At 37.2% G+C, this 27,536-nt stretch overlaps 2 protein-coding genes across 6 annotated transcripts; one reads left to right on the plus strand and one right to left on the minus strand.

The window, feature by feature from the left end:
* The first annotated feature begins 1,192 nt into the window (after positions 1-1,192).
* On the plus strand, positions 1,193-22,836 carry LOC117926853 (uncharacterized protein At5g08430-like). 3 transcript variants are annotated; one of them, XM_034846141.1, is made up of 10 exons: positions 1,193-3,801; positions 3,983-4,062; positions 4,428-4,506; positions 7,994-8,777; positions 9,008-9,117; positions 9,945-10,004; positions 13,337-13,387; positions 13,601-13,671; positions 20,709-20,947; positions 22,214-22,836. In XM_034846141.1, the coding sequence occupies exons 4-10, from the start codon at positions 8,129-8,131 to the stop codon at positions 22,504-22,506; spliced, it is 1,473 nt and encodes a 490-aa protein (XP_034702032.1). In that variant the 5' UTR covers positions 1,193-3,801; positions 3,983-4,062; positions 4,428-4,506; positions 7,994-8,128; the 3' UTR covers positions 22,507-22,836. The 3 variants fall into 3 exon arrangements, with proteins under 3 accessions (XP_034702032.1, XP_034702033.1, XP_034702034.1); XM_034846142.1 differs by lacking the exon at positions 4,428-4,506; XM_034846143.1 differs by lacking the exons at positions 1,193-3,801; positions 3,983-4,062; positions 4,428-4,506 and having other exon boundaries at positions 7,159-8,777.
* A 562-nt stretch (positions 22,837-23,398) lies between these two features.
* Positions 23,399-27,039, minus strand: LOC117926854 (COX assembly mitochondrial protein 2 homolog). Of its 3 annotated transcripts, none has more exons than XM_034846144.1 (4): positions 26,937-27,039; positions 24,830-24,905; positions 23,884-23,997; positions 23,399-23,783 (listed from the first exon to the last, which is right to left on the minus strand). In XM_034846144.1, the coding sequence occupies exons 1-4, from the start codon at positions 27,020-27,022 to the stop codon at positions 23,688-23,690; spliced, it is 372 nt and encodes a 123-aa protein (XP_034702035.1). In that variant the 5' UTR covers positions 27,023-27,039; the 3' UTR covers positions 23,399-23,687. The 3 variants fall into 3 exon arrangements, with proteins under 3 accessions (XP_034702035.1, XP_034702036.1, XP_034702037.1); XM_034846145.1 differs by having other exon boundaries at positions 23,893-23,997; positions 26,937-27,038; XM_034846146.1 differs by lacking the exon at positions 26,937-27,039 and adding an exon at positions 25,863-26,177.
* Positions 27,040-27,536: the final 497 nt, after the last annotated feature.

The raw sequence follows: 27,536 nt of genomic DNA on the forward strand, positions 1-27,536 counted from the left end.
ATAAATCTTGATTTTACCTAATCCTACATTCCTGATGGGGCATGTGAGGAAAAGGTATTAGGAAGTTGGATGACTACAGGGCATTTGTGGAAATGCATTTGAACTACAATTAGGGATGATAATGGACCAGGTATTTTAAACCTCCTCTGACGGGTACTTCAGAAGTTTCACCAAGTTCCTAAGATAAATTCATGAGGACTAGTAAGGTAAGTTTGGGAAAGATCGCCCTGCAATTGATAGGATGAGTTTTGTCATATTCTTGCTCCTAATAAGATGAGTTTGGAACTAGTGAAGGAGGCTACATAGAAGATTTCATAATTAGATGTTGAACTCGTTTCATATGATGGGAGTTGTCGATGTGTTGAAAAGCATCATGGAAAATTCTTTATTTGAAGATGTTGATGATGCAAATATATTTGAAGGTTTTGATGTGAATTTGCATTGAATATTTGATGATCTTGCAACCATATTTTTCTCTTTTCATCTAATTGAACTCCATGTTATTAATTAAATACCTGCTTGTTTCATTTGATGAATTTATCGTGAAAAATAAACATAACAAATTTCTGTTTGCAATTATTTTCGTAAATAATTTTATGTTTTTAAAAACAAAAATATATAAAAAAAATATTTAATAACTAAAAGATTGTGTTTTTATTTTATGTTTTTAAAAACAAAAAATAAAATGTTTTTAAATAATATATTTTAAAGATTCTCAATTGTTTGTATTTATTTTTAAAAGTTATTTTAAAAAATAATTATATAAATATAAAAAATAATTAAAAGTAAAGTATTAAATTTTGACATATATTTTACAAAACATCGTAAAATAGTTTAAAAAAATTATTTTTAAAAACTGTTTTTCATCCATTAAATTTATTTTTTTATTATTTCTTTTTTAATATATTTAAAGTGAAAAAATGTAAATTAATTTCTCTTTCAAAAATAAAAATAAAAATTGTTATAAAAAATTCAATTTATTTATTTGTGTATCATAAATGATAAATTAGAATCTTGCCTTTTTTTTTTTTTTTGGGCATTCTAATAAAATTATGTGAACTTTTTAAATTTACTAATTTATTGGAAATAAAAAAAATTAAAAATAAATAAAAACATAAAAATAAATCTAATTAAACTAAGTGTCAAGAAATCAAAGCCCCCATCGTCCAACAAACCCAATAAACCCACAATCTTATTGCTATTGTTGATGAAGAGAATCAGCAAAAATGAAGAAATTGTAGAAAAACCCCACAAAAGGTGGTTTATGGTTGGTGGTGGAGAGGAGAGCTCAACCGCAGAGCTTAAAAAGCAGCAATACAGCCAAAGAACTTCAAGTCTTGTCAAGGATTTGTAGTCAGAAATGTTTTTCCCTTTTTAGTTGGGTTGTTGGAGGGGTATAAGGAGATATTATGGTTCAGATAGTGGATATTGAGCAAGGTTCTAGAGATTTGGGCAAGCTCCCCTGCTCTCAGTGGTTTAGTTTTGATGGAAAGGAAGAGGTGGGAATGGGAGCAGACGGGGTTGATAGTTGGTCTATTAGGGAAGGCTGATCAATGAATCTCAGAGTTATTTCTTGGAATGATGGGGCAAAAGAGAAGTTAAATCTCTATTCGTTTGTTTGCTAGAATCCAAAATGGACTTAAATGTTTCTTGATCTGGTCAGGAGTCTGGGAGTGGATCCTTTTAAGAACGGGCTGCCATTTTTTGATCTTCTTGTAGACCCTTGGAATAATTTTTTGGTTGTGCAAACCAAAGCGAATGATGACCTTGGGTTGTACCAAGTCTGAAACCCAGTGGATTTATTTTTTGTCCCATACTCCCCCACTACTATACATATTAAGACACGTAATATCTGTGGACTTCTTTTTATATATCCATCCGGATTTTTTTAAACACCTGATAGAGTTTGATGCCAGGGGTGTTGCTGGCGTATTTGTTGTTCCTGGAAAGATGGATTTTTGAAGTTGTTAGTGAGGAGATGGGTGCTTTTTTCCCAATCTTGCTGGTTAAAAAGTTTTGAGGATGGATTTTTGTGGATGTTCTTATGCTTATGGTCAAATTTATGGGGTGTGGAAAGGGGGTTTTGCGGGAGGAGTTTCTTAAGCATTGAGGAGTGTTTTCTGAGTTTATTGAGGTGTTTCGCCTCTTGAGTATGTCTCTACTGGATGGGGCTATTGCTTGTCTGGTTGCCAAGATAGACATCTGTTTTCAGGGTGGAGTGCTTCATTTTTTTCTGGGGTAATTAGGAGGAAAATTTTCTAAATTTTTCTTGTGCCGTTCTCCTAAACCAGTTTCTGCCATTTTCCTATTCTTCTTGACAGTGGTGGAGTTAGGAGAGGGGGATGACCATTCAAGTTTTAAAACAAATGGCTTAAATTGGATGGATTTGGGGCTCTCTTAACAAATTAGCTAGTTGCTCAAGATTTGTGCTCGCTAAAAAGTTGAAGGCTCTAATAGAAGAGGTTGGAACCAAGAGGTGCTTGATAATGTTGCCACTCGTAAAGCTTGTACCTTGAAGCAAATTAGGTTCTTTTGGTTTATAGCAATTAAAAACTTTTGTTTGATGAAGTTTAATCGCTCAGCAGTGTTGGATGAGACGTGTTGGAGACAGAAGTCAAGTGCAGGGGCTCAAAGAGGAGGGATAGAAATACTAAATGTTTCCATAAAATGGTCTATGTTCATAGGATAAGTATTTTCATCAATGGTTTAAAGGTGAATAGTGTGTGGCTCTCTCTAGTTTCAGATATCAATTCAGGGGTATCTACATTTTTTCAGTGGTTAGAATTTGGATGCTGGTGTTAGGAAGCAGAGCATTCAGGGGGCGAGTTTTAGATCTTCTGATGGGGTTGATAGAATAGGATTAGTGAAAAGGAGGTGGTAGTGGCTTTGTTTAATCTATGATGGGATAAAGCCCCTGGTTTAGATGGGTTTACTAGGACTTTTTGGCAGTGGTCTTGGGCCACAGTTCAGGGAGAGGTGTTGAGGAGTCCTTGGTGATTTCTGCAAGTTTGGGACTTTTTGAGAGGAGTTTGAATGACATTTTTACTGTTTTTGTTCCTAAAACAAAGGGGTGGAGGTCATGAAGGACTTAAGGTCTGTTAGGTTTTTAAGGGTTTATACAAAGCTATTGGCAAAGACTGGTTAATATATTGAAGAAAGTCATTGTTGAACTGGCATGTGAATTTCAGAACTGTTAGTGGAAGGGAGGTGGATCCTGGACATTGTTCTTATTCCCAATGAGGGTATTGATTCTAGGCTGAAACATAGTTGGGGTTGCTCGCAAGTTGGACAGCGAGTAGGCCCAAAGCATGTGATTAGGATTTCTTGTTTCAATTATGGGTAGAAATGGGCTCTGGTGAGAAATGGATTGGGTGGATTATGCTCTGTATCTCCAGAGTGAGGTTCTTCATGTTGGTTAGCAGAACTCCTTCAGGTTCTTTCAAAGCTTGCATGGAATGAAGCAAGGGGATCCTCTTTCTTCCTATCTGTTTGTTTTATTTATGGCAGCTCTTAGTTGTTTCATCTTGAGGATCATAGAGGGTGGCTTCATTAGAGATCTCAAATTGTGGGGTTGAGTTGGAAGTGGAGATATCACATTTGCTCTTTGCGGACTCCATAGCCAACAGCCCCAGATTCCAAAGCAGATACATTGTAAAGTGTTTCTCCATTAAAATGGCAAGCAGCAATACCCAAATCTTAAAATGCCTCTTTCAATGCTAGTTTCCTCTAAATCTTACAATGTTGAGGCCCCTTGTTTTGCTAGAAAATCTGCTTGTGAGTTAGAAGACTCGACATCCAAAAGTGAGCAACTCTGAATCTCCAATGATTGATCTACAATTCTTTTCTGAAGAATCTACTTTTCAGTTTCCAGGCCCCTCATGTTTCATATTTCTTTTGTTGAGTTTATTTAAAATGATGATTTGTTTATGCTAAAGTATGAGGCATAGTTTACTTTGTTATTCATCATATTAACCGCTTTCAGGGATTGCTTAAAAGCTTACCACCCTCAGTGTGTGGGAAAAGAGGACTCATTTTCAGAGACTGAAGAAAGCTGGACTTTCAGTATGCCACTCCTTTTTATTTCTTCTATAAGTTTTAATGATATCTCTACTTTCTGAGGAAAGCATTGTTATAAAATCGGCGCATATATTATGCATGGAAGCAGCTAATCCATATTTTGATCAATGATGTCTATGAGATGTATGCAATACCTTTTGCAATATTATGAACAGAAAACACAGTTTAAGAATTCAGAGGTCTTTTCTTCCTCTAGCAATACAGAATTTTGTATATATTACCTTTCTTTATTTTCCTTGAAAGGTTGCCAAATATCATTACACCCCAGTTTGCAGAAAAAGCATGTTAAAAATACTTTAAAGCACCATGTTTACAATAGGTTTTTATGTTCTAAATTTTGATTGTGGTAGGTATGATATCTGTTGGAATATATGTTGGACGCTTGAGAAAGATGCTCTTTAAGCTGAACAGTTTCAGTTGTACAGCTAGGTGATGAAGCAAACACATCTTGAATTTATAAATATCATAGTACCTTTCTAAATAATCTATATACTAATAGCCTCTAGTATGATGTCTTTTCTCAAGTAACCAACTTAGCTCCACCGCAAATAACTAATGTTGTTTGGTATCAAATTGTCAGTGCTAACATTTTCAAGATGGTTTTATAAATCATTAAATTACAAGTATGCATTTATATTTATTACTCATTTGATGGGCATATAAATTCAAAACGTTTTTTAATTTTTATGCTAATACCTGCTTATAACATAAACAGAAAAAGCTCTGGAAAATAATATTTAACGAAGTGATTTTTTTTTTTTTTTTTTGTTAGAATCTATCAATGAAAATGGCTAGGTTCTTAGTTTTTTTATGCTACAAATTAGTAATGATATGCCATGTTTTAGGTTTCATATTGGCTGTGATCCTGCCATGGTTAATTTGTAGAGACCTATTTTATTTCCAATAGCAACTTAGCATCTTTGTTTTACCAATAACTGAAATATGCAATGCACACTAAGATGAAGATTTTTTTGAATTTAAAAGTTTTGATTTTATTCACTTATTTTATTATTAAACTCTGAAATCCGGTGAGAGAAGAAACCTTGCCCTTCAGGAGTATATAGGCTGGTTGTGATGGAAGAAGCCTCTTGAGGCCAAAATCCCATGCTTTGCAGCTTAAGTATGAAGACAAAATACCAGATTTTTTTATAGAGTAGGTCATGCCTATAGGAGATTCTATTTGATGAGAATTTTTTAATTGAAGTGTCATGTTTCAGAAGAGGGTGGAGCTAAGGTGAGGCACTTGTAGCTTTTCTCAGCAGCTTTTATCTGAACAAGGAGTTGCCATCTAGGCATTAGAAGAGAGATCCTTAATCAGTTGGGTGCAGAAAAGAGAGGTGGTTTAAAGAGAGGTTTTAGTGAAGAGAAGGTTTTGGCAAAACTTGGTAAATTGGCAGGGGATAGGGTCCCAGGTCCAGATGGCTTTCATTAATAGCCTTTTAGCAAAACTTTTGGGAGGTGGTACACCATGAGGCTATGGAGTTTATCTATGATTTTCACTTGTAAGAACCCTTTAGAAGGAGTTCCAATGCAACTTTTTCACTATTAATTCCTACAAATGGGGACCAAAAGTTAGTGATCAGGTGGTCTCCATGTTTTAGAATGCTTTTGCGGAAGGAATATAAATATTGTATGCAGTCCTTATTACCAATGAGCTTATAGACTTGAGACCAAAAGGGGGCAGCTTGGGTGGCATGAAAGTTGGATGCTTAGAAGGCTTATGACCATATTAACTGAGATTTTTTTTGCTTTTAGTTTTAAGTTTGATGGCATTGGGGCAAAAATGGGCAGGGTGGACAAATTTTTGTATCTCAATGACTCGCTTTTTTGTATTAATCAATGAAACTCTCTTAGGTTTCTTTCAAAGTTCAAAGGGTTTGGGGCAAGGGAATCTGGTTTCTTCCCATCTATTCATCCCTATGATGGAGGTATTTAGTTGTTTTACTGAAAGGATGGTGGAGGGAGGATTCATCTCGGGTTTCAATATAGATGAAGTAGGAGTTTTGGGGGTGGGGATATCTCATTTTTATTTACAAATGATACCTTGCTGTTTTATGGTGCAAATAGTGAGAGGCTATTATTATATGTTAGATGAATCCTTCTATGCTTTAAGTGTACGGGTTGAAGACCAATTTGGAAAAAAGTGATCTCATTCTTGTTGGAAAGGTGGATGGTATAGAGAGATTGATCAGTCAATTGGGTTGTAGGCCTGGAGATCTTCCTTCTAACGATTTCAGATCACCTTTAGGTGCTTCATTCAAGCAAGCTTCCTCATTGCTTCTACACAAGCAACACCAGTTACTTAGAGGCCTTTCTCTTCTCAATTGATCTAGTATCAAGATCTTTCCTCAATATGCTAAAAGGCTATTAAGGCTTGAGGCTTACCCCTAGGAAAGGCTCTGTAAATTTGCTATGAGGCTGTAACTTCAATATTCCATAATTGATGCTTAAGCCTCATACCATTGAGATTTTGGTATAGATTTTAATGGACTAAGCCTCACAATAAGAAGCTTAAACCTCAATGTTCAAGAGGTTTTAATGGACTTTATGCTTTTGTGAGATTTTAGTATAGATTTTATAAATTTTGTCTTTGGTTCCGGGCTTGGTTAAACATTTTATAAAATAAAGGCTTAGTTGGTTTCCATTTATCCCTTCCCTTTAGACAGAAGGGGGAAAAGGAACAAAAAAAAAAAAAAAAAAAAAAAAAGGATCTAGTAGATGAGTTAAAGGAGTTATTAATTGTTATGATGGTTGGACTCATATATTATCATTATCTTATTATTGATAAATAAAAGAAAACAAAACTACTACAATTGATGGATGAAGAAAAAAAATGAATGAAAATTAACACTGATGGGGAGGATAATAGAGTAACATGATGTCATTATTATTCCTTAAAGAAACTTAGGAGTGATAGTGATAGTGGTACTAATGTCTGTTTAATTAATTCATGAGAGAGAAGTTGAACTTTGGAAGAGAGAAAGAGGGACTAAATTAGAAACTAATGACAATGATATATAATTAATATTCTTATTCTGAATTATATGGTTTCATTTAATTTTATTAGTATTTTTCTCTTTTTTTAAAAAAAAAAAAAAAATTCTTTTCTTTATTGTCATTAAGAGACTTCTGGCTCACCTTGTCTGGTAAAATGCCTCAAAAGATTTTTAGCCTTTTAAAACATTTCTTTTCTCAAGTCACCTCTTCTTCTCTTTGAATTCTTATTGTTCCCCCCTTATTCTTCCCAATCAATTGTCAGAAAACTACTACAATTGATGGATGAAGAAGAAAAATGAATGAAAATTAGCACTAATAGGGAGGATGATAGAGTAACAGGATATCATTATGATTCCTTAAAGAAACTTAGGAGTGATAGTGATAGTGGTACTGATGTCTATTTAATTGAGTCATAAGAGAAAGTTGGACTCTAGAAGAGAGAAAGAGGAACTAAATAAGAACTTAAAGAAACTTAGGAGTGGTAGTGATAGTGATAGTGGTACTGCAGTCTATTTAATTGAGTCATAAGAGAAGTTGGACTTTGGAAGAGAGAAACTAAATAAGAAACTAATGACAATGACATATAATTAATCTTCTTATTATGAATTTTGAGGCTTCATTTAATTTTATTAGTATTTTTCTCTTCCTTTTTTTTTTTTTCAATTTTCTTTTCTTTATTATCATTATTGTTATTTTCAGTTGAGATTTACACCTTGAGACTTCCGCCTCACCTCATTTGGTAAAATGCCTCAAAGATTTTTAACCTTTTAAAACATTGCTTTTCCCAAGTCACCTCTTCTTCTCTTTGAATTCCTATTGTTCCTCCCCTTATTCTTTCCAATCAACTGCTCAAGGGTGTGCTCCACTACCACACTTGGAGCCCTATCTCACAGGCAATTTCGCTCTTCTTCCGTTGCAGTGACTTTGGTTCAATGCTAGGGTTTCCAAGTCAAACACCCTGTTAAAGAAAGAGAATTACTGAAGTGACTCTGATTCAACACAAATCTAAAAAGATCAAGAGAAGATCAGTTGGTAATCTCTAATTTTAAGGACAATGGATAGTGCTCAGGAGCATAAGCAGGTGAGTAAAGGTAAGGGGGTGATGGAAAGTAATCTGACCTCAACTAAAAGAGAATTTATTGGATGGGGTTCCAAAGTCCTTATGGAGTTCCTTGCATCCATTGGTGAAGACACAACCAAAAAATTGTCAAAGGATGAGGTGACTTCCATTATTAATAGGTACATTCATGAAAATAATCTCTTTGACCAAAAAAACAAGATGAAGGTTCTTATAGATGAAAGATTGCTCCCTGTTTTAGGGAGGAAATCAGTGAATAGATATAGAATAAGTAACATTGTTGACATCCATTTGGCTGAAAACCTGGACCAATCAGAGCAAGATGAGTCTGGATTTGGTTCAAAAGACAAGAGTGAGAATGTTATAGTGACCTATAGAAGGCAAAGAAAGTTGTCCTCCAATAAACCTCTGATAAAGGAACTGGTACGGGGCATCCTGCAAAGCCAGTTTGCGGCCATAGTTCCTAAGAATCTCAAACTTGTCTATTTGAAGAGGAGTTTAGTGCTGGAATTGTTGAAGCAGCCTGACTCTTTTCAAAGAAAGATAAGGGGAAGCTTTGTGAAAGTGAAGTCAGGTGCCCATTTGTACTCACACCATCTGAGTTATCAACTCTTCCAAGTTATAGGTAATGTCTTGATGGATGCTTTATTTTAAATTGTTAAATCAAATTTTGCCTTTGATTATGTTGAGGTCTAATGGTCCCAATGAATCTTAAATAGGTTGTACAAACTGCAGGATAAATCAATATTTGCATTCTTCTAAGCAAGCATTTGTTTACATTTTCTATTGTATTGTTCACCTGTATGTCTCTATCTTGGATGACTAACCTTTTGCTTTTATCTGGTGTCTGCTCAGGCGTAAAGAAAGCATCAAAAACTGGGGAGATTGATTCAGAAATTCTCCTCCAAGCCCCTCTGGCTAAAGATATTCATATTGACATGCTGGTTGAACATGACTTGACCAAGGTAATGAGTAACCAAATTGAAAACAATTCTCATTTTGGAGACAAGCAAATATTGAGTATAATCCTTTTCTCTAAATTAGCCAAGATGACTTGATTCTGAAATCAAGAGTACTTGTTAATATACATCTTGTGTACTTTGGTGCAGTTTTGATAGGCGTTGTTAATACATTCATTATATTTGCCTATTAAAAAAAAGGGGGGGGAGGGGGCTTGTTAAGCGTTAATCTATTGTTAAAATTTGAAAAATTGAGAACGAGTTTCTAAAGGGAGCACTCTTTTTTTTTTTTTATCTTTTTCTTTTTATAAGGTAAATTGATGTAAAATACTTTTTTTAGACGTGGTTTTCAGTGCTTGATGGTTAATTTTGTTATTTGTTTAAAGCTCCTTGGTAATTTCAGTAACAAGTATCTTCTCAAGTGATTAACTGCCATATAGATCTCTGAGAGACATAAATTTTTTGTTTCCTTTTTTACTGGCACATATTTTTAACTGCACACAACTTTCTGGTGCTTATTGGCAGTATTCTTTATTTTGCAAGTCATTCCAGAATTTTTCTTGGATGAAAAAATATGTTTACTTTTTGTAACACAATTGCTGTGCCCCTCAGACATTTCATTCTCAAGTTTTTTTCCTGTGGACCATATGTTCTGTTTAAGTAAGTTCTTAGTTTTTTTCACAGAGAAAACATTCTTTAGTTTTGAATGCATTGCTGTGCTTTTAGTGGCAAGCCTATTATTCAGGAACCAAACCCATTTTAATTGTTGAAAATCAATATATATCTTGTCCTTCCCAAGCAGAATATTTTTACTTCTGTGATATTGTTTTCAGGAAGAATGTGAAGAATATCGTCAGAAAGTAAAATATGGCTTCTATAAGAGGCCTACAATTGTAAGTTTTCTTACACACCATAATTTAGTATTTTTTTCTAGCGGTGTATGAACTCATAAATTCGTCTATGCGATAGTAACTAGTTATGCCCTCATATTCCTGTGACGTAGCTCTGATGCATTTTGACCAATTATTAGAAACTGAGGAATTGGAAGTAAATATCCTTTTTCTTTGAACTTTTGTGCTCACATATGCGCGCACACACACACACCCCTAGAACTCCTTGGCAAGATAGTTCAATACAATTCAAAGTTTCTAAGTGTGTAGCTGAAGGATTTAGTCTATATCTCCAACTTGGTAGGCACTGTTAACTAAGGTATTGGCCATTTGTTGCTTGCTAATGATACTCTTATCTGTTGTGAGGCCAGTCAGGATCCATTAGAGCACTTAAGCTAACCTTTCATATGGTTTGAGGCAATATTGGGTTTAAAAATCAATTTAGAGAAAAGTGAATTTATCCCTATTGTGGGGGTAGAGAATGTGGAGGAGCTAGCTGGTATTTTAGGCTATCGAGTGGGTTCCCTCCCCTCTATTTGTTTGGGGCTTCAGTTAGCAGAAAGTTTAGATCGCCTTAGGGTTAAGATGCGGTGGAAGAAAAATTTCAAAAACTGCTTGCTATGTGGAAGAAATAATACTCGTCAAAAGGAGGACTGCAAACTTTGTTAAAAAACACTTTTTCGAGCATGAAATATACTTTATGTCTTTACTTTATGTCAAGAGGGGAGGTGCCCTTGAGAATAAGTTGCATTTGGTGAATCAATCAATAATCTATAAGGACAAGAGAATGGAGGCCTAGACATCATAAGTCTTTCCATTCTAAATAAGGCCCTATTCTACAAATGGTGTTGGAGATCTATCACTAAGAGAGACTCGTTGTGGAAGTGGGTGATTGTAGGGAATTATGTGGAGGAAGTTGGAGGATGGTGCCCAAGAGGAGTAAGGGAAGCTTATGGGGTGGATTTGTGGAAGGCAATCCGAAATGGATGGGAGGTTGTTAACAATAGAATGGGTTTTAAGGTGGGCAATGGTCAAAGAGTAAAGTTTTGGAATGATAGGTGATGTGACGACTCTTCACTGGGAGTCTTTCCCTAAGTTGTTTTTTATAGTCACTACTAAAGGTGCATGAGTGGTTGAGATGTGGGAGTAGGAAAGGGAGGGGGAATTGCTCTCAAGACAGATCCCTGATTGGGTGCTTGAGGAGGTGGAGGCTTTCTTTAGGAGACTACAAGGTCAAGATATTAGTAGGGAAGTAACAAATAATATATTTATGGATGAGTTCAAGAAGTGGCAATTTCTCTCCTCTTTGTTGAACAAAAGAATAGAGATTTTTCCCTTGGAGCATGGTTTGGAATTCTTGAGTTCCATTGAGAATGGGCTTTTTTGTTTTGGAAGCAGCATGGGGAAGGATCTTAATGCTGGACCAACTCAAAAGGAGGGGATGGAAGTTGCCAAATAGACGTTAGATTTGCAAAGAAGAAGAAGAAATAAGTGATCACATCATTCTCCACTGCACAATGGTGGCCATCTTGTAACAACTCATTTTTGCCCTATCCAAAATAAAGCAAGTGATGCGATCCTTGATTTGAAGCATGCTTTTAGGTTGGCATGGATCCTTCGTTTAGAAAAAGAGGAAGAAAGCTTGGAGAATGGCTCCTTTATGTTTATTTTGGACAATTTGGAAGGAGAGGAATATGAGAGCTTTTGAAAACATTGAACTTTTGGGGTGGTTAGAGTGTATATAGTTGATTACTTTATGTCCATATTGGACTTCATTGATTGCTTGAGCTCTTAGTAGGGAGGGAGTATTGTTTTTTGGCGTCCTTGTATACACCATGTATACTTTTTCATGCTCATTTGTTAAGTGCTTTTAGTAGATTTGATCTTTGCCTATTAAAAAACTGTTGATGAAGATATTGGATTGCACTTGGATGCTTAAGAAAAATCTTCTTCACTGCTAGAAAATTAGGGATGAAAACTTGGAAGATACAGAGACTCTTAACTTTCTCTCCCTTTACATCAGTTACCATGAAAAAACGGTACTTCACTACTGGTAGTAAAACTGGTTTTCTGAAGGAACACCTGTTTAAGCAGTGCTCCATTCTCCTAGGCAATGCCCTTGTCCTACTTGGATATGCTAGTCCCTTTTCTTCCAAGTCTCTAGCATCATCTCTAGAACTTGAATCACTAGGTTTTTGTTCACCCTTCTGTCTTAAAAATGTACGACAGGTGCTTGAGAAGCACACGTTTTCCATAGCAAAAGAGCAACAGATTGATGGTTTTCCTTCAGCTACCAATAACCAGATTTACCATGTCATGAACAAGCCAGTCAAGTTATCTTGCACCTGTTGAACAAGAAAAGACTATCTAGCTATTGGAAAATTCATAAGCCTACAGTTTAAAATTCATGTCCTAGAATGGAAGATGTTCAATCATCCAGAAAATATTTTACCTGTAAATAAAATTTGTTAAGTGCAAATCTCAATTGATGATTGCTATAAATAAACATTTGTTTACATTTAAGAATCTCAGAGCAAACAACAGGGAAAACCTCACTTGTTCCTCAATAATCCTTAAAATGTAAAGGATTATTCTTATACGATAAAGAGTGTAACAATGTATATGCGAAGAACTTATCTTTAGCTCATTCCATGATAAATGTGACAGCATTTTTTAATTAAATTATCAAGGATAACTCAAGGAACATGAGATGGAATACATTGTAAGTAGTGCATTCATTTTTAACATTTTTTTACTGTTAGAAATTGTAAGGTGGTATACCAAGTATATCATGTTGAAGGTGTTACTTAAAACTTCAATGTATATGGTGCACAATAGGCGTCTTTCCACACTATTGTTCACTATGGCCCTTTGTGGGCCACATTGGAAGTAATTTTGTCTTCTTTTTTTTTTCCTTCTAAATGAAAGTCATTGCTTTATCCTACAACTTTAGTGTTTTCTATGAAGCGGCAGGATGAAAATGCAGTTTCTGATTAAAATACAAGCTCAGTATTTTAACGGGAAGTTGTATCTTCATCCCGCACTTTCATATAAAACACTAAAGCTACAAGATAGAGTGCTTTAATTTAAGTTTAAAAGAAATATATATTGCCAATATGGGCCAAAAAGGCCCATATTTAACAATATTTTGGAAAAAGGCCTGTCATATATTCTTTTCTATCAAAGAACCCATTTTGACTTTGAACTCAAGTATATCTGTATCTGGTATAGTTTGAATTTCATTTTGGTGTTGTAATGTGCTATGCATTATGCAGATAAATTCAAACTGAAAACTAAAGTTATCACACCTCTTAACAAAATGTTTTGTTTGACAGGTGGAGTTTGAAGAGAAGGCTAGAAGCTTGCATGAGGATATAACAAAACATGTGAGCGCATAATCCCGATCCTTCCTATGTTTCATACATCTGAATAGAAACCGTGCTACCAATTTTGTTCCTATTTTTCTATATTGTGCTCCAAATGCTAATCTAAACACCATGCAATAAATCATCTTGAGTTCACACCCCCTCACGATTTGTTTCTTACTCACTCTTGATTTTCCTGGTTTTCTTTGCATTATATGGAAATATTAATGATAGTGGATCAAGAAGGAACTATCACGACTGCAAAACCTAATTGATCGAGCAAATGAGAAAGGATGCAGAAGCGAATATCCTTTGTTGATATATTGTAACATAACAATCTATGCTGAATGCTATTATAGGATGTTTATGCTCTAAAACACCTCCATACACACCACTAGATTAAAAGAAACATTCTTGAACCAGGTTCAACTTTTCTCTCTAATATATCACGGTCATGACGTATATTCAGTTAATCCATTTAGTTCATATCATTACATTATTTTTCTCATTGGGGACAATGTCATGAAGTCTGCAAACCATCCACCTAGTCAAACAATTGCTATTTGGCAGTCTCATTCAGAATTATTTTATATCAGTTTTATTACCTCAGTTGGACATAAATACCCTTTACATTTTCTTCCAAAGTGCTTAGAGGGTATTTTTGTACAAAAAGGGTCAAATGCCATGTTTGTAAAAAATGAGGATTATTTTATCCCATTTAATCAAATATCCCTTTCTTTTTATCAATCACTTACCCATCATGTGCATCCACTTATTAGTATTTGTGTCTCTATGCATTCATGTCTTTGGTCTTTAGCACTCGTCAAAGTATATTAACTTAATAAAAGGACGACATGACCCTTACCCTCTTTAGCACACGTCTTTGACTGCATAAAATAACTGCACATTTTGAAAATTGTAGATATAATATTGTTTGGACATAAATACCCTTTACTTTTCCTTTTTTCTTTTTCAATAGTGCTTTGATATGAGGGCGAGAGAGAGAGAGTGAGAGAGGGCGAGAGAGAATGCGACGGCGAGTGCGAGGGCGAAGAGGGGGAGGAGAGATCGGCGCCGCGGAACAGAAGAAAGGAGTGCAGCTTCTCAGTTGAATCCAAGGAGTTCGAGATTGTCGTGGAGGGTAGAAGAGGAAAAATCCAAGGCTTTATTGTGGAGAAGAAGGGAGGGGTGACTTCATGGGTCCGATTGGGTTCGGATAGCATAGGGTTTTTCTTAGAAGGGTTGAATCTCTGTATTAAGGACGAGAATGAAGCAAGTTGGGGAAGGGAATGGAAGGAGCAGGGGAGAACGTATGCTATGATACGAGGGATGAACAAAGCGGGGGGGGTTTATAAGGCTAAGGGTTTCCGATATAGAGGGGAATAGGTTCTGTATTTTCATCCCGAGAGGTAGAAGGGATAAAAGGGGGTGGACGACCATGGCGGAGAAGCTTAATCAGATGGTAGGGACTCTCGGCAAAAAACCAACTAACCAGAAAGAAAAGGTTGCGGAGAAGGCCGGTGGGGGAAGCTCGTTTGCAGCAATGGTGAAACGATCAATGTCGGGTACCCCAAATGTAGTTGCAGTGAAGGTGAAAAGGGAGGATTCTATAGGACTTCTACAAAAATTGAATCATTGTGCTGTGGCGAGATGGAAAGATAGGTCAGGGGGGGAAGATGACCTTGCGAAGTGGGGGCAAATCTGGGCAAAGTCGTGGAATCTCAAAGGCAGTCTAGGGCTGGCTAAGTTGGATAAGGAAAGAGTGCTGCTAGAATTTGAAAAATTGGAGGAGGTCAGACGCGTTGTTTCCTTTGGGCAACGTGCGATGGAAGGAAGCCAGGTAAGGCTGGATTATTGGAATCCAAGGAGTGGATGTTGGGCAGAGGAGGAAGAGAGAAAGGAAGCCTGGGTGAGGTTAGTTGGGCTTCCAATCTCGTTTTGGAGCCCAGAGATATTGAAGAAAGTGGGGGATGAATGTGGAGGGTTCATCGCAGTCGATGAACAGACGAAGCTGATGAGGGAACTCCAATGGGCCAGAATCTTGGTGAGATTGAAAGGAGATCCTAGACCTAGTGTTCTGGAGATCGAAACGGAGGAGGAGACTTACGTGGTGTCCTTATGGTGGGAGTGTTGGCCGGTGATAAGGAGAAAACGCAGAAACGAAGTTAGCCCTGAGGTTAGGGGTGAGGAGATGTCACGCGCGGGGCAGCGAGTGACGAAAGAGTGGGTGAGCGTGAGGCCCAAGGTGCAGAACCTGTCAGTCGATGGGATGGATGTGCAGGGGACGGGGACGGGTCGGGTTGAGGTCAGCCCTGATCTGAGCCCGACATTACGGACCTGGGCTTCTAATGGAAACTCTGTAAATCCATGTGAGGGCCCAAAGTTGAGCGGGCCCATGGACTTAAAAAGGAAAGGCGTGGCTGTAAGTGACCCAGAGGCAGGTCCGTCACTTACAGCGGAAGATGTGGGTTGCCACGCAATAGGCCCAGTTTCGTTGTCAGCCCGTTTGCCAAATGAAGGCCCAAGTGGTTCAAAGGGCTGCTCCCAACAGCCCAATCCAGGAGGTAATATAAAGGAGGACCCAAAATCATCAGTAGCCCAAGAGGTGATGGACTCCCTGCTGCAGCGTCTCGTCCCTTGTCATATTCCTGCACCTGAACCTTTTGTTGCGAGAGAGTCTGACGACACAAGGAAGCTTCATGGTGGGGTCAAGATGACAGAGACGGATAGGGCGCTCGAAGAGGAAGCAATGAGGTATGGAATGGGGCCTAGTTCTTGGGGGAAAAGGGTGTTAGGGGACTCTCATCTCAACTCTTTTATTTTTGATCGGACTCCGGAGGGGGAGTTTTTCGATCATTCTGGGGATTTGGGCGAGGCAATGCGGGCTGATAAGTCAATGTGGCTTACAGTGTATGAAGCTAGTAATGAAAGGATGAATGGAAGCAAGGAATTGGAACTATCCAAAAACAGTAGCGATAAAGGCAGGGGGATGGATGGGGTTGGGGACATATATGATGGTCAAGTTGAGGGAAGGGAGCTGGAGGGCAAATGGGATGAGAGTGGCTTGGCGAGGTTCAGCCAATTCCTGGGATTCCCCACGGAGGGGTTGGAGAAGGAAATACTGAATTTTTTGACCAAAATCAGAAAAAGACTGGAGAAAATTCATAGCAAAGAGCTATTGGAAAAGTCTAAATTTGAAAGGGAGCTAAGAAGATTGGAATGCTCCATAAATTATGAGGGGGGGATGAAACAGAAAGGCTCGGTTCAGGGCAAAGGGCGTCAAATTGTGATTGTCCAATGAAGGTGAAAATTCTGAGCTGGAATGTAAGGGGAGCAAATGATAGCTCTAAAAGAAAAGTGATAAAGACGTTTTTAAGAAATCAGAGGGTGGACCTAATTTGCATTCAGGAGACAAAAATGCAAATTATGACGGATAGCATAGCGAGAAGTTTAGGCTCTGGGTGATTCCTAGACTGGAAAGCTGTGAATGCGGAGGGGGCTTCGGGAGGCATTTTTATATGTTGGGATAAGAGGACTTTGGACATTATAGATTGGGAGGAGGGACAGTTTACGCTATCTTGCAGATTCCGGAACGTAGAAAATGGAATTGTCTGGGCGTTTACGGGAGTTTATGGCCCGTTCTCTAAAATGGAAAGGAATGCGTTATGGGAGGAGTTTGGGGCAATTAGAGGGTTGTGGAAAGACCCCTGGTGTATAGGGGGGGATTTCAATATTACTTTGTTTCCGAGGGAAAGGAGCAGACAAAGGAGAATTAGTGTAGCAATGAAGAAATTTGCTGAAACTGTGAATGACCTTGGGCTGGTGGATCTTCCTCTTCAGGGGGGAGAATGTACGTGGAAGGGGGGCCAGAATAATCAGACCTGGGCGCGTTTGGACAGGTTTCTGGTGACTCCGTGCTGGTTAGATCAATTCAGTGGGATTAATCAATGGAGACTGCCCCGTCCGGTGTCTGATCATTTCCCAATAATGTTAGTGGGGGGTGGGATAAGACGTGGGCCGACTCCATTCAGATTCGAAAATATGTGGCTTAAGGCTGAGGGATTTAAAGAGCTGGTGCGTAGCTGGTGGCAAGGAATTGATGTAAGGGGCAGTGCTAGTTACAAGTTGGCTACTAAGATGAAGGAAATAAAAAAGAAGCTGAAAGTCTGGAATAGGGAAGTTTTCGGTAAGCTGGAGAGCAACAAATCTGAAGCATTGCAGCAGGTGGATTTCTGGGATAGGGAGGAAGAGGAGAGAGTTCTGACTGTGGAGGAAACAGAGCTAAAGAAAGAGGCTAAAGAAAATTACAGAAAATGGGTGATGATGGAGGAAACCCACTGGAGACAGCTTTCAAGGGAAATATGGCTGAAGGAGGGGGATAGAAACACGGGGTTCTTTCATCGTATGGCAAGTGCTCACCGTAGGAATAATTCTCTGGAGAGAATTAAGATCAATGGGGAATGGCTTCTAGAGGAGCAGGAAATTAGGGAAGGAATAGCTAATGCGTTTAAAAATTTTCTCTCAGAAGATACGGGGTGGAAGGCGGATATTGGGGGAATTCAGCTTGAACAGATCAGCCATCAAGAGGCTGAGAATCTGGAGAGGCCATTTTCAGAAGATGAAATCCATGCGGCCCTGATGGAGATGAATGGGGATAAAGCCCCTGGCCCGGATGGCTTTACTCTGGCCTTTTGGCAAAGCTGTTGGGAGTTTATCAAGGAGGAGATTCTAGAAATGTTCAAGGAGTTCTACGAGCATAGCTCTTTCCTCAAGAGCCTTAACAATACTTTTTTGGTGTTGATTCCCAAGAAAAGTGGGGTTGAGGACCTTGGAGACTTTAGACCCATTAGTCTTCTGGGGGGGTTGTACAAGCTATTGGCTAAAGTGTTAGCTAACAGGCTGAAGATAGTGGTTGGAAAGGTGGCCTCTACCTCTCAGAATGCCTTTGTGAGGGGAAGACAAATTCTTGACGCCTCCTTAATTGCAAATGAAGTGATAGACTCGTGGCAGAAATGTAAAGAAAAGGGTCTTATATGTAAGCTGGATATAGAAAAAGCCTATGATAGTATCAACTAGAAGTTTTTGTTGAAGGTGTTGCAAAAAATGGGCCTTGGGCCTAAGTGGGTGGGGTGGATGTGGAGTTGCCTATCCTCAGCCAAATTTTCAGTGCTGGTTAATGGTGTGCCTGCAGGCTTCTTTCCTAGCTCTAAAGGTCTTAGACAAGGAGATCCCCTGTCTCCTTATCTCTTTGTGATGGGGATGGAAGTGTTAGATGTTCTTATTAGGAGAGTTGTGGAGGGGGGTTTCTTATCAGGGTGTATTATAAGGGGTGGCAGTGAACCCCCGCTGAGTATCTCTCACTTGTTTTTTGCTGACGATACAATCATATTCTGTGAGGCCAGAAAGGAGCATCTAACCCATTTAAGTTGGATTTTATTCTGGTTTGAAGCGGCGTCAGGCCTAAGGATTAATCTAGCCAAGAGTGAAATCATTCCAGTTGGGGAAGTGGTGGAGATGGAGGAGTTGGCTGTTGAGCTAGGTTGCAGGGTGGGGTCTTTACCGTCTCAGTACTTGGGTCTTCCCTTAGGGGCTCCTAATAAAGCGCCTTATATGTGGGATGGGGTGGAAGAGAGAGTTAGGAGGAGATTAGCTCTTTGGAAACGGCAATATATTTCTAAAGGAGGAAGAGTCACTTTAATAAAGAGCACTTTGGCTAGTATGCCAATCTACCAAATGTCAATCTTCAGAATGCCCAAGATTGTTGCTAGAAGATTGGAGAAAGTGCAAAGGGACTTCTTGTGGGGAGGGGGAAATATGGAGGGGAAAATTCACTTGGTAAAATGGGAGGTGGTATGCACAGATAAGGATAAAGGTGGGCTAGGCCTTAGGAAGCTAGCCATGTTGAACAAAGCTTTGCTTGGCAAGTGGATATGGAGATTTGCTTGTGACAAAGATAATCTTTGGAAACAAGTGATCAAGGTGAAGTATGGGCAAGAGGATTTTGGGTGGAGGCCAAAGAAGGCTAATGGGGCAGTGGGAGTAGGGGTTTGGAAAGAGATTTGGAAAGAAGCAGATTGGTGTTGGAATAACATGACGTTCAGAGCAGGGAAGGGCAACACGATCAGATTTTGGACAGATGTGTGGTGTACAGAGTCAGCGCTGTCCCATTGCTTTCCTCATCTCTTTGGGATGACGACTCAAAGGAATGCAACGGTTGAGGAAATGTGGGATCAGAATTCGGGACAAGGAAATTGGAATCTGAATTTTTTGCGGGATTTCAATGATTGGGAGATGGAGTTGGTTGGGGATTTTCTACATATATTGAGGGGTCACAAGCCCTCTCTGGAGGAAGATTCAGTCCTGTGGAGGAAAGGAAAAAGAGGTCAGTTTAGGGTCAAGGAAGCTTATAGCTTGTTGGCGAGGTCTGTTGATACAGATTTTCCTTCTAGGAGCATTTGGGTGGCAAGGGTGCCAACTAAAGTTGCTTTTTTTGCATGGGAGGCGACATGGGGGAAGGTGCTCACTTTGGACAGACTTCAAAGAAGAGGGCTTCAACTTCCAAATTGTTGCTTCATGTGTGGATGCGAGGAAGAAAGTGTAAATCATATCCTTATACATTGTACAGTGGCTAGAGCTCTATGGGATATTGTTTTTGGTTTAGTTGACGTGAAATGGGTTTTTCCAGAAAGTGTAAAGGAGGTCTTAGCTAGCTGGAGGGGCTCGTTTGTGGGAAAGAAAAGGAAAAAGATTTGGGACGCCATTCCGTTGTGTATTTTTTGGACGGTGTGGAAGGAGAGGAATAGATTAGTTTTTAGGGGAGGTGTGTTGAATGTGCAGAAATTAAAGAATTTTTTTGTTTGTAATATGTGGAGTTGGGCCAAATTGTATGTAGGTGAGGAGGCGTTCTCCCTTATAGGTTTCCTAGAGTGGATAGCTTCCATTTAAAGGGAGGTGATTTCTTTTGTTGTTGTTTTTTGAGGCCTTAGCTGCCTTGTATACTCCCTGTATACCTTGTGGCGTTGTGCCTTTTGAATGAATATCCTTTACTTATCAAAAAAAAAAAAAATAGTGCTTTGATATGAAATAGGTATAAAAAAATTGATGGAGGGTTTTTTTATCCAAAAAGTGTCATATTCCAGGTTTGTAAAAAAGGAGGATTATTTTATCCCGTTTAATCAAATATCCGTTTCTTTTATCAGTGTCTCTTACCCATCATCTGCACCCACACATTAGTATTTGTGTCTGTGTCTATATGCATTCATGTCTACGGTCTTTAGCTCTTGCAAAAATATATTACCTCAATAAAAGGATAGTGTGACCCTTAACCTCTATGGCATTATACTTTCATTGGCTACATGGAGAGAAAACAACTGCTCCTGTCACCAGCTGAACAGTTGAGGCTTTTGAACGAGGTTCCTGAAGTCATTCCCGATTTAGAAGAGTTTGACCCTGCTGCTGAGGACTCTTACAATGATGAAAAACATGGAGATAAAGGCTCACTGGATACAATCCCTACTTATAAGACTCTGGACGAGAATATGGATGCAAAAGGATATTTAATGTGTGTTGCAGATGCCGCAGGTTTGCAAAGCTTCTACCTTCTATTCATATGTTTTCATTAACTATTCATAACAAAAAAGTCTTTGCCCTATGCTTGTTGGTTCTTGAAAAAATTTGTGGAAAAATGCAAGGGAAAAAAAATAAAATGAAAGAAAAAATAAAGGAAAATAAAAAATAGATTTAAAGTTAAGAAACTATTTTTTTATACGTCTCTTCCAACTCATTTCACCTATTTTTCCTCTTCTATAAAAAGATTAAATCATTTGAAATAATAGAGGTTTGTAACTTATTTTAATATATTTATTTTTCTTTCCTATTTTTCATGGTAAACCAAACATGAAAAATATATTTGTCTTAATATTTTTTTCTTCTCCTTAGTACTTTCTTAGAACTAAACATAGCATTAATTTTCAATGATTTTCCTGTAGTTCTTTTGAGATTTAAGAAAGTCATTTTGTTCAATGATCAAGTAGGAGATAAAAATGTCACAACTTTAAGGTTATGTTTGGTTCCGGGAAAATTTGAGTGAAAATGCAAGGAAAGGAAACGTAGAAAGAAAGAAAAAGTAAAGGAAAATAATAAATAGTTTAAAGTCAACAAATTATTTTTACATGCTACTTTAAATTCATTTATTTTATATAAAAGTTAAATAATTTAAACATGTATAAATTTATAATTAATTTTAATTATATTTTATTTTCTTTAATATTTCCTATTGTAAAACCAAATATGAAAAAATCATTTTCCTTAACATTTTTTTTCTTTCCTAAATATTTTTTAGAAATCAAACATAAGATTTCTTTTGAATTAAGGCAATTTCAGATTTTATCATTTCTATGATGTATGATGTTTCTTGTACAAAAATTTCAGTATTCAAAATTATGAAACTTTGTTCTGATTTTGATAGGGTCCCAGGTCAATTATTAATATTGAATTTAAGATTTTACTTCCAAACTAAATATTTCTTGAAACCATCTTCCATGGAGCCTTTTTCTTCACACCCATTTTCTTCATATCCTGTTTGCTATTTTCTCCGATGATTTTTTCTCTTTAAACCCATTTTTGTACCTGTCATTACATGCCATCATGTTCTTGCATATCTAGGAAGTCATTTTTCCAAGATCTATCTAATTTTAAATATCTTTGAACTCCTTTCATATGCTTGGCGCTAACACATTCTCTTCATTCCAAATTTTCATCTTTTTTTAATTTCATTTTGGCTTATATTTCTTGTGGATAGATTCAATGAGTATAGAAGTTTAATCCAGCATCTTATCTCATTTGCAGAAATTATGGAGTTGATGGATAAAGGTGAAATTGAACAGATTCCAGAGGATACAAATGAGAAGAAAACATCGTCTGAACCTGAATGCGAAGCATGGCACTGTCTGGGACCTCTTGGTGAAAGACCTGGGCCTTTTTCACCAGCATTGCTCAAAATATGGAGCGAGCTTAATCTGGGTGCTTCAAGATACAAGGTCTGGAAGGTCGGACACAGCCCAGAAGAAGCAATCCCCTTGGGTGATGCTCTTTGCCAGCTTTTCCCAGAAAAGTCGAAGAAAAACTTGAATTCTATATGACTACCTGATGTTCGTATTGTCATAGACTTGGGTGTTTCATGTTCCATCCAGCTATTTAAGTGCTGATTTGATGCTCACACATTGTCACAAACTTAGGTGTTTTTCTGTTTCACCGAACTATAAGTCTATAAGTCAGCAGTTATTTAAGCAGGGCGTGACCCTGAACCTTCAAATCATTCACAATAACTTTCCCATAGAGTAGACATTGTTGCTGCTTCAATTCCCCGTTTGTATCTGTTAACTCATAATCAGGAAGTACATCTTTGTTGTAAAGTAACCATCAATTTTTTGGTATGCCAATGGAAACCATTTGGCGGTTATCTTCTTCCATGAGCATGGTTTGCAGAAATTCCTCTCTTTGCTCTTACAAGTGGTTAACAAAAGCTGATCGATTAGCTAAATCACAGATATGGTTCATGTTGCTTATGCTGTTGAAACATACAACATATAAAAGAATCAAAAGATTTCGCCGGTTTAAGCTTAACTTAATGATGTTTGTTTGTCTGGTACTCGAGGGGTGAATGGGTTTTGGGAATCATGATTTCCTTTGCTCTACCAGCAATGAAGATACTGAAAGTCTGAAACCATGTTTGTTTACTGAGAATCTGTACAATAAAAGTGCTGGGAAGAACCTTTTTTCCTGCATTTAAACAATATGCTATAGAGGCTACAGAGAAATTTGGCTAACTGATAAACATGAGGGTCTGCATCCAAACTTCCTAGTTGAAGAGGAGGAAACTGGGAGAATCCTTCAGAAAACCCGAATCAGTTTCTCAAGAAAATGACAATCTAATCGAGGATGATCAAAGATGGGATGCTCGAGGCAGCCAAAAGCCCGAAAATTAAGTACATAAGAGCAGAAAATTTCACTTGAAAAGCATGCAATGGTTAGTTGAAGGGAATACTGCAATTTCAAAATATAACTTTGTTTCCTTTCAAAGCATCATTCTATATGGATCTGTTTGGTTAACAAATTATTACTACAGCAAACTTAATGAAAATGGATCAACACAATTAAGAGATCGCAGTATGAAATGTTGGAGATTTTGACATATCCCCTCGTCTATGAATGTGCCATGTAATATTTTACGGGCAAGGCTGGAAACAAATCTTTGAATCACAAAAAGGGGGGTTCAGGGTTTTCAACTCCAACTTCATAGTTAAGCTTGCATGAAGTTCTCTTAATTGCCCCCCTCAGCAGTTTCCTTCCTGTAAGCTTGTAGTGTTTCCCTCAGTTTCCTGCTCTTCTCTAAGTTTTTCTTCCGCTTCACAACTTTCTGCGGCAGAATAGAAAAAGAAAAAGAAAAATTAAAAAAAAAACTTACAGCAAAATCCTATATAAGATGCTCATCAGAAAGAGGCACGACAGAAATATACTGAGCTCACTTCTTGCCTGAAACAGCGGTCAAGTTTTATCTTGAGTTCTGTACATTCACCAAAGAATTTTCCAACAGGATGGTCTGAATGACATTTTTGGAATGCCTCAATAATCTGCACCCACCAAAAAAAAAAAGGAAAAAGAAAAATCAATTATAAAATAATTATTCTGTTTCTATTTTCGGTTACTTGATTTGGAGAAAAGAACACTTCCAGAGAGGAAGAAATTATCATTGAGACAGTTAAATGAAAGGAAAGAAACATCGTGTTTGAAGCACCAAAAAAAAAAAGTTCCATATGGAAATCATGTCGCCACTGCAAACCCTATGTTCAGCTCTGAATCCAACTAGTTGGGGTTGGCTTGGGCCCTATTTCACTAGTTTGCCACATTCATGCCAAATATATTTTTAATAAACAACAGGTCTTCAGAAGTTGAGTTCACAAGGTTTTACAATAGCTATCAGCATAGCTTAATCCCCCTTCCACTAGGCTTCTGACTGGCTGTATAAAGAGATAAAAACTCTTTAATTCATTTAAAGATTTTATTAGGGCTATTTTTGGTTATTGGAAAGTATTAAGGAAAGAGGAAAAAAAAAAAAAAAAAACTCATGCATGGATTAACATGGAAAATACAACAAAAATAAAATATAATTAAAATTAATTAAAAACTTATACATTTTCAAATTATTTAATTTTTATATAGAGAGGAAAAATAAATGAAATGAGTTTTAAAAATATGTAAAAATAATTTGTTAACTTTAAATCCATTTTTTTCCCTCATTTTTTCTTTCCTTCTATTTTCTTTTCCTTACATTTTCCTTCAAATTCTCCAAGAACCCAACATAAGGTTAACAAATTTGTAGAATGGTTTTTCCAATGTCATGAGCAGGAATGGTAAGACAAGCATTTTGTGCACTCAGGAGAAAAATCAGGGAGATATACTCACTTCTGCACACATTGGGTGCTTGTATATGGTTAAAGGCGGATGCATTTTCCCCCAGAACAATTCAACCGGTGCTACACTGCAACACATAATAGAAATCACATTTTTCACGCTCAACTGATAACATCAAATGGTTAAAAAAATAACTAGAAAAGGAACAATAAGCACATGAAATCTGATATATAAAATATTGTATGGAAGCTCCAACTATTCGGTCTTAAAAGGCCATAAGATGAAAAAAAAAGGATCCATGAGAAAAAGGAAAAACTAAAGTAGTTCAAAGTTCAAAGGTCAAGTTGATTGCCGAGATGAACCAAAACACCATATTTTGTCATTTCAACCTTTCCTAAAGTGCGACAAATTTCAACTTTACACATGGCTAAAGTTGTTTCCAATGATCTATGAACATGAATTTCTAATAGTAAATGGTCAGAAAACACAAATAAAAAATGCAGTCAAGTAATCTAAATTATAGGTATCAACTGAGAATTCCACATGGCATTCCTATTATCATACATGTGAAAACACACATGCACCTAATATGGAGCAAAGAATTACAATTCAAAATCCTTTTCTTCTATTAGTAAGAAGAATATACTAAATGCATTAGAAGCAAACCCTAGTTCACAGCGTGTGTATGAGAACAACCTATAGAAATAAAGGAAGGAAAACAATGACTATAAACAATGCCTTCAGCTAATAACAACCTCCCAGTGAAATCTGAAAGGGCAAGTTTCCTTTCCCTAAGTAATCCCAAAATCACAAGAGTAAAGACTGTAAAAAATGGGCTTCTGATCTCAACCCTCAAAAGCTCCAAAAGCCCTTCATAGAGATGGTTCCATCTCATTGAGTATTCATTTTAGTATCTGAAATATAAAACACATGAACTAGGATCCATACTTAATATTCAGACTTCACTATCCTAACTCCAAAAAAAATTCAAATTTCAAAAGATTTTTCTCATTTTCATCTTCTTTGTGACAACTAGAATCCCATGCCAGCAAGTCAGAGAGCTCATCCGGGAAAAAGGCTGCACCTGAGAAAGCCCACAAAAACTGAGCCACTTGAGAAGAATGTGGTTGCCATCTCCTCAATCCGAGAGCAACAACAACACCAATTAACCACAATCTACTCCAATCCTAAATCATCACATCCATGTGCGTTTAAATATTCAACCTTTTCCAATCAAGTCACCTTCCATATTCCAGAACAATTCCTACCTTTTCACTAGCATTCGACTTTTTTTATTGATAATTAGTAGGTTCAATTAACAGGAAACCAATGCCCACAAAATCAAAATTCAATAATTTAGCTTAAAAAGGTTGAACTTTAATTTCATTGTGGAAAAAAAATGAAGAAAAAGAAGCAGCAGCTGCCAAGAAATCAAAGATAACTTGATTATACCAAATACTGCAAGAAATCAAAATACCCGCAATCCAACAACGCCCGCGCCTCCCTCACCCGCGCCGCCCCCCCCCCCCCCCCCCCCCCCCCCCCCCCCCCCCCCCCCCCCCCCCCCCCCACTGATTACCTCTATTACTAAACAGTTACATACCATCAATAAAAACAAAAAATTTAAAGAAAACCCAGAAATCCCCAGATGAAAATGAAAGCAAAATCACATATTTGAATGTAGCATACATGTATGATGATGATGAGGACATTGTGTTTTACAGTAACTACAGGACAAACAATAAGCCTAAGAAAATAATTTAGCTTAACTGGGTTGAATTTTTCAGTAATTGGAAACAAAAACAACAGGAAAAAACCCATTAAATCAAAAAAATCTAATCATACATAGCAAGAAATCCCAAAGAAAAAAAAAATCGTTCAAAACCCATAACCCACATATCATATTACCAAAAAAAAAAAACATAAATATGAAAAATTGGAGAAGCCCCACAAAACCCAGGATGAAAATGAAACCAAAAAAACAAAAGGAATATTAAAGAATCAAAATTGTGAATGCAGCACAGATGTAATGTAATGACGATGGCCTTGTGTTTTACAGCTACTACAGTATCATGATACTCTTAATTCGCCAAAAAAAAAAATTTTAAAAATTTTAAAAAAAAAATTGAGGGAAGAGAAGAGAGGAGACGACAGAAACCTTAAGGTGGCTGGAAGCGGGGAGAGGAGAGGAAGCTCAGAGTCGGAGAGGATGGAGCTACGATACAGCGAATCATTCAATATCATGATGGAGTCGGGTTGGGTTGGTCTGGGCTGGGCTGGCTGTTTGGGCTTGATGAGGCCCGGTCCATGGGTGGATAACACTGAATGGGTTCTGATTACCTACGGTCAACTCCAGTTCATTAATGTATAGTGTCATTCGTGATTTTGCCACGTCAGTGTGAGTGTCAAAACAAAATTTTTAATTCAAAAAAAAAATATTTTTTACAAGATATTTTAAATTATTTATTTTTAAGAGTGTTTTAAGTAATAATTGAAATTATGAAAAATATATTTTATAAAATTTTCCCTTTTTGCATTGTAAATAAGTGTCTTTACATGATATCCATCATGAAAATAAGTCAAAAAATTAATTTTTCATATTTGAATTCTAAAACAAAATTTTGTTTGTTTTTAAAAACATGCACTAAATTTAATTATGATCATTGAAAATCCAAATCCAAATTTGATAAAATACCAATCCAATGCCCTAAAATTTTTCCCCCTTTTTTGAATTAAGTAATTTAGTACATTAAAAGTC

This window comes from Vitis riparia, chromosome 12 (assembly GCF_004353265.1).
Source record: "Vitis riparia cultivar Riparia Gloire de Montpellier isolate 1030 chromosome 12, EGFV_Vit.rip_1.0, whole genome shotgun sequence".
Lineage (NCBI taxonomy): Eukaryota > Viridiplantae > Streptophyta > Magnoliopsida > Vitales > Vitaceae > Vitis > Vitis riparia.